Source organism: Triticum dicoccoides, chromosome 4B, assembly GCF_002162155.2.
Source record: "Triticum dicoccoides isolate Atlit2015 ecotype Zavitan chromosome 4B, WEW_v2.0, whole genome shotgun sequence".
Classification (NCBI taxonomy): domain Eukaryota; kingdom Viridiplantae; phylum Streptophyta; class Magnoliopsida; order Poales; family Poaceae; genus Triticum; species Triticum dicoccoides.
This window is the reverse complement of record NC_041387.1, coordinates 498122165-498133907: the sequence shown is the minus strand read 5'-3', so window position 1 is coordinate 498133907 and position 11743 is coordinate 498122165. Positions and strand designations below refer to the sequence as shown.

Genomic DNA, 11743 nt, shown 5'->3' with positions numbered 1-11743 from the left:
GGGAAGGCAACCCCGAGGTGCCTTGGGGAGGATGGACTCCTCCCCCCCTCTTGGCCGCACCCCAAAACCCGTCTAGGGCTGGCCGCCGCCCCTAGGGGGTGGGAAAACCCTAAAGGGGGCGCAGCCCCCTTCCCCCCTATATATATTGAGGCATGGGGCTGCCCATAACACGCGATTTGATCTCTTGTTGGTGCAGCCCTGCCCCTCTCCCTCCTCCTCTTCTCCCATGGTGCTTGGCGAACCCCTGCGGGATTGCCACGCTCCTCCACCACCACCACGCCGTTGTGCTGCTGTTGGTTGGAGTCTTCCTCAACCTCTCCCTCTCTCCTTGCTGGATCAAGGCGTGGGAGACGTCACTGGGCTGTACGTGTGTTGAACGCGGAGGTGCCGTCCGTTCGGCACTTGATCATCGGTGATTTGAATCACGACGAGTACGACTCCATCAACCCCGTTCACTTGAACGCTTCCACTTAGCGATCTACAAGGGTATGTAGATGCACTCTCCTTCTACTCGTAGCTGGTTTCTCCATAGATAGATCTTGGTGACGCGTAGGAAAATTTTGAATTTCTGCTACGTTCCCCAACACTCCCTCCCCTGTGCGGCGCGGCGCGGCGTTCCCCTTCCCTGCATCGCTCGAGTCTGGCTCGCTGAAACGGCCGATTCGATCTTTCTTAGCGGGCACGGTTGACGGGTGCTTTGAGGTTCGTGCGGACTAAACAGTAAACATAGACATCTAAACAACCTATTTTAATCCCGCGCGGGGCTAGCCCGACTAAGGGCCTGTTTGGTTCCAAATAAGTCACCAACTTATAAGTCGAAAAGTGAAAAAAAGTGACTTATTTTGCCAAACAGGCCGGACTTATAAGTCACCCCAACTTATAAGTCATAAGTTGCTCCACCCCAACTTAAAACTTACAAGTCACCCTCTTTTGCGTGGGTCCCATCACATGCATGATGTGGATTGGTGTGGGAAGGTGTGTCAGGTGACTTATAAGTCAGGTGACAACCAAACATGCATGACTTATAAGGCCCTGTTTGGTTCATAAGTCCTATGACTTTTTCTAGTCCCAACTAAAAAGTCGCTAGTCCTATAAAGTCCCTCCCTGTTTGTTTTCAGAGACTAAAAAGTCCCTAGTCCCTTCCTAGAGGTTATTAAATAACCATGTTGCCCCTGGTATATAGAAAAATAACAATCAAACAACATCATGGGGTGGCAGGCTAATAAATGCATGGAGGGGCATTGTTGAAAAAGTCCCAAAAAGTCCCAAAAAAGACTCTCCTTGAGAGTCTTCTTCATTTAGTCCCAAATGCCTAGTTTAGTCCCTAAAAAGTCCCTCCCGTTTGATAAAAAAATCTCAAAAAAAACTTTTTTTAGTCCCTACACAAAAAAGTCACTGGAAACAAACATCCCCTAAATTATTGGTTTTAAGTCACCTAATTTATAAGTCAAGTGACTTATTAAAATCAAACAGGCTCTAATGCAGGCTATCAACCGCATCCCAAATCAATGAGGTTGTCGCGCATACTCCGATACCATGCAGATCAGCTGATCCAGGGCCCCTTGAAATGAGAAACGTCACACGAAATAAATATTCAACCAACGCATACTATGTACACAAGAATCAGGAACAGTTCACACGTCCCAACGGCACACAAGACGAAATTGTGGGTGTCCATCGAACACGTCGACAACATCCGTGAGTAGGCTCACGGCCTGAGCACCGTAGGAACTTTACGGGAAAGCAGCAGTACAATTTCCCAGAAGATACACTGTGAACTTTCGGTATTTCTGCCGTGCATGTTATAGTCAGTTCCATTTCTCGAGCTATGCAACAGTTCTTTCGTCTCGTCGCCGCACTTTTGGCCGTTTCTTTTGGGCCGATATCTTTCCTCCTTTTTGCAATGGCCCGTGCAGCATGATTACGGTGCTCGTACAGGCATGGCCATGCCACCAGAAAGCTCGCACAGTGCTAAGCGTAGGATGGCCGAATAAAAGTCTTCCTTTGACTAGAAAAAGAGGATGCGTGCTGCATATATGCATGGGCTTCGGCTTTGCATATTGCATTGCATGACCCAGCCCATTCCGCTGCTCATGAGTCGTCAGTAGCTCCTTTGCAAGTTGCAACAGTATTCATCGTCGGCTTGTTGATTGGCAGGCACGTCGAAAGAAAAGAAAAAACAAGACAACCACCGCACAGCACTGTGCGATTAATACTATTGCATGACACAATTGTATGTTGGGCAGTTAGCTCAGCCTGTTCTGGCTGGCCTGCTTTCCTGAACTCTGATAGTAACGAATTAACCATATGTCATATGCATAGAGAACCCTGTAAACTGTTGGACTGAGAGCTGATTTGACCCCCATTTTACTAGAAGACGTGTCGGCAGACCCTGTGCCAACCACCATCAGCAGGTTAAAAAAGGGAAAGGGAAATAGAACAGCAAGTCTCGGGAAATATGTTTTGATGTCCCTCGACACCATGATTCACGAACGTGCATGAACAAAAAGATGATGCAGGGAGCGAAAAGAAAGAAAGGCCTCCATACATTAGACTCTACATATACTTTCGCCTATATAAAAAAAAATTAAAAGCGCGAACGCAAGTGCACAAGGATGTGTCGACTGCTCGACAGACAAAGAGGGTGTTAAGATCAAAGGGCCACTTGATGAGCTTAGCATCAGAATAATGTCCCCAAGAACTAACTGACCAGGTTAGATGGAAAAGGGTGAGTGCATGCTGAAGTGTGTTGAATTGGGTTGCTGCATCGCATCACCAGGGCTTAAATGGGCAATGCCATCATTCGGCACGGCCACTTGTCACGGCCCAGTTGGCCGTAACATCGCAGCTTATCGTCCCGTTGGGCACTCGCGGGGACACAGACATGAAATGCTCTTGCTTTCCCCTATTTTGCCGCGTAAAGCTCACCTCGCAAACAAAAAAAAGACTACCTGAAGAAGACGCAAATGCAGGGGCTCTTGAGACAGCGAAAGACACATTGGCGCCGGGCACAACCTTTTATCAAGTGATGGAAAAAGCTTGGATTTGTACTACTCGGCATGCAGATGATGCCAAGTGGTCAACGACACACTGATATAGTGAAATTGTTGTCTATGCCAGTCGCTGGATATGGTAGGTATCCTAGGAGGCGCTCGCTCGTGCAACGCCACGACGTACGTAGGCCCTGCGAGGTGCGGGCCTTTCTGGTAAAAGATGGAGGGAAGGCCCTATATATAACCTATAAATGGCTTTCTCGGCCCACCTTGGGCACTGTGTGCGTGTGAGTGGACACATGCATTTGCCCACTAAACGCAGAAATTGCGAGCGGCGCGGCAGAGCTACTTGAACACACATGCTTGGATGATAGGTAGATAGGGATAGGCTACTTGACGGTCGAGTGCACGCACGCACGCACATGAAGCAGCTGGGCAGTCAAAATACGGAAGCACTCAAAGGTGGCAAATTGTGCAAGCATGTGATGGAATTTCGAGTGGCACGGATATTTGCCGCCGTCTGGTCTGAAGCTGCCATGATGAAGTCGAGCCCGGCGGTCCGAGCGAGATAGATACTGGACGATGATTCCTTCCCGCGGCGTGGTAGACGACAAATCCGTCCACTTGTGGTGTGCAAACGTGCACACCACAGCAATGTGGCGATAATGGAGGGCCGAGTAGACTTTGGGAACATGGCCGATGGTGGTCACAACTTGGCGGGCACAGCACACCTCTGGAGCACCACGTACAGGCGTCAAACCGAGGCCGAGCAGTAGCCCGCGTGGGCCGGCGGCAAGTGCTGGGCGACGCGGCCACGCGGGCGGAAAGATCATCACGCGCCCTCCGGCTCCGTGGTTCGCCGGGATTTGTCAGGTGTTCCGCGGCCGCGCCTTGACCATAAGGAAAAGAAACCCTGCGACGGGTCGCCGGCGACAGACCTCCAGATTCCAGTGGCCCGACTAGCCGAGAGCGGGACGCGAGAGGCAGCGATGGCCGAGGAGCGTGGTAGATCAGGCGAAGCAACGACTGGAGGGGCCGCTGCGTCGGCGGAATGGCAACTGATGCAGATAACGCATACATGCCGCCATAGCCCCGAGAACAATACTACAATACTCCCTCTATTCCTAAATATAAGCCTTTCTAAAGATTCCAACAAGTAACTACATACGAAACCAAATGAGTGAATCTATACTCTAAAATACGTCTAGATACATCCATATGTTGTAGTCCTTTTGAAATGTAAAAAGACTTATATTTAGGAACGGAGGAAGTACAAATGTAGCGTTAATTTTAGACAAGTGATGAGTAAATTATGGGCTACTCTCCCCGTTCGGAAATAACTAACCTGGTTTTAGTTTGAGCTTTAAAGGTTTCACAGAAAAAAGCAGGACGCCGCTTGCACCCCTAACCCTAAGCCCTTGCCTGACCTGTCCATGACAGACGATGTCGCGATAACGCACAAGATCCCGTTGTCAGATCACGAATCGTGCACCGGGTTACATTGTTACTGCTTCTGTACCGTAGCATGGATAAACTGAACCTAAAAGATCAGATGCTAGGCGCAGATTTTAAACTACTCCATATAAGCAACAGCGGTGCGCTTGAACCGCACTGTTTCTGCTCCGCCTAGGACTAGTTATCCTGGTGGTGCATTTACCAGGCATGGCGAGCTCAAGAAACCCAGGCTGCAGGCAGGGCATACTTGAAACAGTGTGCGTGAAAGGATAGAGAATTTGAAATAGCAACGCTGTGCAGTGGGACGATCTGCCGACAACAGAAACACAGGAAAAATAATAAATCTAGGCGAACTGCGACAGAGAAGCTGGAAGCCTGAGATGAAAGTTTATATTCACACCTGGTATGCTAAATAACGCTAAAGCGGCTCGCTTGGCACACCGGACCGACTGATGCGACAATTGACCAGATATTTCACATGATTGCAGCCACAACCAAAATGCACCAGGATCTGAAGAGATCCCCTTTCATAAGTTTCTAAAGACGGCATTACTTTGCAATTGACATAAGTTTGAAAAGAAGGTGAAAGCTGAGACAAGCGACCTATGTGCATGCATGGACAAAAAGGGAAAACAGGTAATAGATACAACATATTCAAGGGCATAGGTTGAGCCGGAGAATTGAGTAAACCCAGGATTTTTCCTCTTTGTAGTTGAGCCACTTCACTAAAATGTTACAGGGTATCAGAAAGATATTCACATGGACAAGGGCAACGGCAATCTTCGCTCTCTTTTCCTTTTGAGTCTTCTATTCCTAGAGATTTTGAGACTTACTGGGAGAAGGATTCCGAGGATTACAAAGAGGGACGAGAGCTTGAACCATTTCAGGTAAAGCGCGGCATAGCACGACACCATGAGAAAACAGAACAAAAAGGCATAGAGGAGAGCCACCCTCAGGTCCCGCCTGAAAGAGGAAAGAACACGGGATTAAGTAAAACTGAATCAAATGGCAATAAGCAAGTAGGCTGGTCTTTAACTAGAGCATAAACAGGATAACCGAAATGATCGTTTTTTAATAACCAAAATATTTCAGAACTGTAAATAACTAGAGCACATTGCATTGACAATACTACTTCCTTTAGGCTAGCTCAAACTTGATAGCTACTCCCTCCGTTCACACGAATATAACATGTTCTAACTTTTTTTCTGAATCAGATGTATACAGACATGTTTTAGTGTGTTTGTTCACTCATTTTAATCCATATGGAGACCATATTGAAATATCCAAAGCATCTTGTATTTGTGAATGGAGGGAGTAGCATTTAATTTTGCAGATACAATAGAGCGCATTTGCAGCTGCTAAACACTCTCTTCATGCTAGTGTGTGCTTCGAAATCAGCCAGGGTTTGCAAATTGTATATCCCCAGGCTCGTTACATGAAACTGCACTACTTTGAACTCAACTTCTCTTTCGTTATTCCGTTTAAAAAAAAACTTCTCTTTCCTTATCCTACCATGAGCTAAGTTCAGATATCATTACAAATTTGGTTTAATCTGGTACTGTTCAACATTCATTCTAGGAGATAAGGGATATGGAACTCCTCCGTTTTAGCGATTAGTCCAAATGCAATTATTATCAATAAAAGAAGCTTATTCTGAATAATTACATGATTCTTTTTCCTCTAACATTACATGATTAATTTAAATGCAAACCAAATGGCCTAATAATCAAACTTATTAGTTCCATTCAGTCCCAGCTGAAATCGCCGGATCATTCATGACCAAAACGGTATGCAGACGCCTACATCCCTTACCAGAAGAAATTCTAGCCATTCTGGCTGGCTGTACTAGTACCGGTCCATACGGACAGCTCTGCTGATGTTTCTTTATAAAGGCATCAGCCACACTGATTCTTACTATCACTTGGGAGATTCCACGTTGTAATAATTGCTAGAAAAGGGCAGGGAATATTGGGCCTGTAATCCTTTGCAAATATGAGCCTATAGAGACCTCTTGCTCTTGCAAGGGGATGGCATGCACACTAGTTTGATGCGAAGGGCAGTGCACCAGCCAACCATTTATCCCTTTTGCCCATAGTTTTTTTCATTGTTTTTTATGGTATGTGTTCCTCATGTGTGTATATAAAAAAGTATATCCATACAAAATTTTGAAAACCAGAACGGAATCCTGGAACGCTCCAGTACCAAAACGTTCCATCATGCCAAACACTCAACCAGAATGACAACCGGAATGGAATTATAAGTATGTGAATAATGCGGTGCACCAAATGAGATGGCTATACCTAGCACAACATATATTAGCAACACCACTAACTTTTGAAAATGTTATGAGCCTTAATACAATGCATAGGCAGTGAAAGATCCATGTGTGAAAATGCCACAAATATTGCAGACAGAAATTTAAAATGGTTTATTGGATGATAGGCATCGATTAGATAAAACTAAGTACCAAATATGTTTTCACTCCAGAAATAGGTGACAGAGTAAAGTATCGACTAAGTATGGAGTGTCATGAATCTGTCCAGATTTTGAACTTCAAACTTTATGTACTTTATGGGATGCTTGTGGCAACGACCATTTGTCAATCCAATTTTACATGCAGATCAGTACAGTATTTTGTTTGGACATGCTCCAAATTCAAGTTTTAGTTTTAGCTTTGGTGAACCATTGGAACCGGAAGGTTAGTGCTTCCCGCTCGAGTAGATATGAAACATATACTCATAAAATGTGCATTGAAGTTACTTACAACGAAAGCACAAACATTTGTACTTTGATGCTAAGCATAAGCAAATGTCATCAAATGCAGACTGATTGAAATTACTTGTGCTAAAATAGTGTTCCTAATTTGGCCCAATTGTTCCAGAGGGGTTTAAAGTTAAAAATAGTCGAATCCTGCAATTTTCTATTGAAAGACATGCATGAAAGCAGCAATATTCCAAGCATAAGATTTGTAATGACTTCTGAGTCGCTACCCTCTATGTGGATAGTCTTGTATCATGTTTTGTAAGGCCATATTGAACAATTGTCAAGTCATCAGATTTGCATTGAGCTTTTTATGCAGCGTGGTTTACTCATTTAAATAGACCATGACAAAACTTAGTGAAAAATAGAACAGAACTGAGAAGAAATAAACATAAGACCATTAACCCTTCTTTCCCTTTACTAGAGGCTTCTTTCATGCTAATAGAACAGAACATGCTTATTCTCTTGAGCTGTAATTATCTGTTATTCTAGAAAGTACACTTTCCTCACAGGTTCAGACTGATCATGGGACTCACATTCTTGCAGTATATAGCTGACTTTACATGGCGCCATGGCTGTTTATGTCCAGCTAGATTGCTGGCTAACTTGCGTTATGCTCAGAGCTAGCTTTGCTAGTCATGCCAATTACCAACTTCCCACCCTTGCCAACAACATTAACTCATGGCAACTTATTACATAGAAAGGACCACCAGTTCTACAGATATGCGATTATGAAACAGGAGTGAGAGGGCCACCAGCAAAGCCTCATTCTGCCAAACAAAACATATTATCACAGGTAATAGGAATAGACATGTCCTCTTCCTTCTAATAGGTGTACGACAAGTTCCTTCTAATGCCAATTTCAAGTTCACTATTTGAATTTCTTTCAAAGGATAGGCAAGGAAAGAAATGGCTTCTCCAGATTAAACCCTACTTATGAGCCTTTCACTTTATGAGTTATGACTTATGACCCCTCTAAATTAAACTCCCTAATTCTGGTTATCAAACAGTACAAAAGGTGTTGTTATGTCCTGCGTGGAAAGAATTGGATTAAATGTTCCTAAATCTGTATCACATTCCTGATAGGTCAAGCGACGACTTATTTTGGGCAGACCACTAAGTATGCACTGTGTGATGTGTACCATTTTAATCCATCCATCAATTTGGAAGTAATGGAAAAGTAACGTGGCTGTCATCTAGGCCTGGGATAGGGGACTATGTGAAATGCCATGTAGACACCAAGTCGCTCCCATGCCGTGTAACATGTAATGTAATCAACCATGCTTCAAAAATAAGGTAGAGAAAGGACCTGCCGGTCCAAAATATGAAAAGTCAGATTTACAAAAGCAAAAAGGTGGCCAGGAAAAAACCGAAATTACATGCAGAGAAGTGGAGAACGCAAGCAAAGTACTCCCTCCGTAAAGAAATATAATAGCGTTTAGATAACTACTTTAGTGATCTAAACACTCTTATATTTGTTTACAGAGGGAGTACTAAAGTAAAGAAAATGTAAGCAAGCAATAAAGGAATAAACAGATGAGATAGAGAACAGTGGCATAAGTGAGTCCTACAGAAAGGTAGCAGCCCAAATCTCTGGACATTGCACACCCATGCTATTAGGCGTCCTGGTCCATGGCGCTCCAGAGCATTAGTTGCTCATTTATCTTTGATGTTGTCATAGTAGCAGAGGGTTTCTACTTTTAGAGAATGTGGTGTTACAGCCATTCAACAGTTCAGTAGCCCTAAGTAGCAAAGACAACAGGCCATAACCTGAGATGGTGTACGCTAGCGGTCTGTATGAACTGCAGTATGTTACTTGACGCAGTTATATCCTCTTGCACACTCTCTGTACACTTCAAGCAAAAGATAGGCAAGCAGTGCTAAGCAATGCGGCATTCCAACATACTAAGCGCATTTCGAAATCTATGCATGATGCATCTAAGTGTGTAAGTGGTGCAAGTTAGACTTGAGAAAACTTAGCATGGCCTAGCCCACGGTAAAGCGACTTGGGCTCGGCTTGACCATCGATTTAGGGCCAGGCCAGTCTCTAGGTTCAAGGATGGTTAGCAGCCAAGTGAGAACAACTACTGTTTTAGACCAAACCTTGACGTAGGGCAGGTGTGTTTGATGCAGGTGGTGCCAAGTTTTACTCATATAATCCCTCCGTCTAGAAATACTTGTCGGAGAAATTGATGTATCTAGACGTATTTTAGTTCTAGATACATCCATTTTTATCCATTTCTCCGACAAGTATTTCCATACGGAGGTTGTAGTTATGATAGCGAAGGCACTCAGCTTATTCTTCCTTTTATCCGTCCATTGCAGCATTATTGGCTCAGCAACAGAAAACCAAAAAACAATGTAAACCCTACAGAAAGTTCTTATTCAACAATGTTGCTGTAAATACTCCATCTCTCGGAGAGCTTCGCTTCGAAAGCAATCCAAGCAATTCACAAGTTCTATCCAAATGCTAATTAAGCATAGTAGCTTTGCAATTGTCTTGATGTGCTATTATGCCTCCAACTGAACGCCTTTACCTCTAATTAGCAGAAAATATTATGCTTTTCCCACTCAATTAATATCTGCTCATAACCATATCACACAATTTCCAAATAACAACGGTAATTAAAATCCCTTCCCTGTCGTCACCGGCAAGAACTAACCAAGAAACAAAACGCAACCACGAGCTATTCAGATCAACAAAGATCCATATAATCAAGGAAGCAAAAGTACACAACATGAGCTGCAATCTACCGCACGAATCCGTCCAATCCTCATGTTCAATCGACGATGCACCCAAAAGGGCCATTCAATTGAAACCAAACCGCATGAATTTTGAAGAGCGTCGCATCAGATGTTAGCATAAACAAGAAAATCAAGAATAGGGAGGCCGGGCCTGGAGGCGATGTGGGGGTTGGGGGAGAAGACGGCGAGGGCCGCGGAGTATGACTGCGCCGACCGGATCTGGTGCTCCCGCAGCTGTTCCACCAGCTTTGCTTGCGTGATCATCTCTTGTCCCCGCTACTGATCCTCAAGGTTGAGCACACTAGCAATTGTTTGCCCAAGCTGCCAATTTTATTCTGAAATTGGCGGAACGAAGGAAGGATCGGGGACAAAGAAAGAGGCGAGAGAGGAGGAAGAAAGCCGAGAGTATGGGAGAACAAGGACTCGTACCATGCGTCCTACTGTTGGCCGGTAGCGCCGTTGGGTCGTGGATGGACGCTCAAGATTAATTCTTCAGGAAAAATAAATGCAAAGTGGAAAATTGGAGTACATTTCAGGGGATGCCGCTCCCAACATGAAATTTGTGAAATGTTACTCCAAAATAATGGTACTTTCACCAGCACGTGCCGCTCTGGTTTCATCGCCACCGACTCTTTGCTCGTTATTTTTGAATTGTTCGGTTTTGAAATTGTTTGATGTCTGGTCGTGGCCATCAGACTGAAAGTTTGGGAGGATGCAATTCTGGGTGCCAGTTATTAATTTACCTTTCAACCTCTGATATCTGCCATGGCCGAAAAAGATTGCAAGTATGGTGGGAGATGTAATCAAGCCTGATGTTGATGCAAAAGCTTTTGCTTGGGAAGTGTGGCACCCCGACTCAGAGGAACCGGAATACCCTGTATTCCAGCCCAGAGATCAAGTCTTCTGAAATACGACACCACTTGGCATAAAACAGGACAACTCTTATTACAAATAATATGGGTACAAGGGTTCGGATATTACAAAGGTTTACATCGGCATGGCGATGCTATGCCCGCTAAGGTGGCTCTATGCTAGCATCGGAATAACTCATAGTAGCGGAATAACATCTAGCAGCGGAACAACGACGACGGTGATGGACTCCACTCCGCAGAGACTCTGGCTGGGACACATCCCAACTCGCAGACTTGGGATCCTCGACGAACAATCAATCACGGCATCACCTGCAATCTAGCATGACACACAAGGTGAGTAATTTGAATGTACTCACAAGCTCACCACAACCAAAAGCAATCAAGACAAACCATAGCATGGAAATTATAGGTTAATTATTGATGATGAACATGATACTACTAGAACAACATGATAGTGAACATGGCATGTACATGTTAATCATGATATGAACATGATGATACTAGAACTAATATGCAGGGGAATCGACGTTTTAGGTCTCATGGACCAACTTACTCATCTCGGAGGTTATCTCATGACCACCATAGATATTAATCTTACCGTTGTGATCATCACACGATCACCTCGTGATCAACCAACATCAGTATCAATGACACCATCATAATCATCACATATCCACCAAGAGCTCGACCATTATCCGTGATCATTGCATGACCACATAAAGATCAAGCAACTTCTTTCCTCATGGAACCGGGGTTGTTTATTATTCAGGTTATTATGCGTGTAGCAATCCTCAACTATTTCATATGTTGTTTCTTATGGCCCATGCAGTCCATCCAAAATCTTGAACAGGTTTTGAGAGGCTTTTTGTGGCAAGGAAAGAATAGTGCTAAGGGGGGCCAATGTCTTGTATCATGGGA

The 11743-nt window shown here is 44.4% G+C and overlaps 1 protein-coding gene across 1 annotated transcript; it reads right to left on the bottom strand.

Annotated features, from left to right (window-relative positions):
* Nucleotides 1-5074: 5074 nt before the first annotated feature.
* On the bottom strand, nt 5075-10217 carry LOC119293789. Its single transcript, XM_037572148.1, has 2 exons — nt 10105-10217; nt 5075-5411 (listed from the first exon to the last, which is right to left on the bottom strand). The coding sequence occupies exons 1-2, from the start codon at nt 10215-10217 to the stop codon at nt 5204-5206; spliced, it is 321 nt and encodes a 106-aa protein (XP_037428045.1). The 3' UTR covers nt 5075-5203.
* Between the last annotated feature and the right edge of the window lie 1526 nt (nt 10218-11743).

What these genes read in the sequence shown, in the direction of transcription:
- LOC119293789 (XM_037572148.1), bottom strand. Translation starts at nt 10,217, where the DNA reads ATGATCACGCAAGCAAAGCTGGTGGAACAGCTGCGGGAGCACCAGATC. An exon ending in AACCCCCACATCGCCTCCAG is followed by an intron (nt 5,412 to 10,104) that starts GCCCGGCCTCCC and finishes TTCCTCTTTCAG; the next exon opens with GCGGGACCTGAGGGTGGCTC.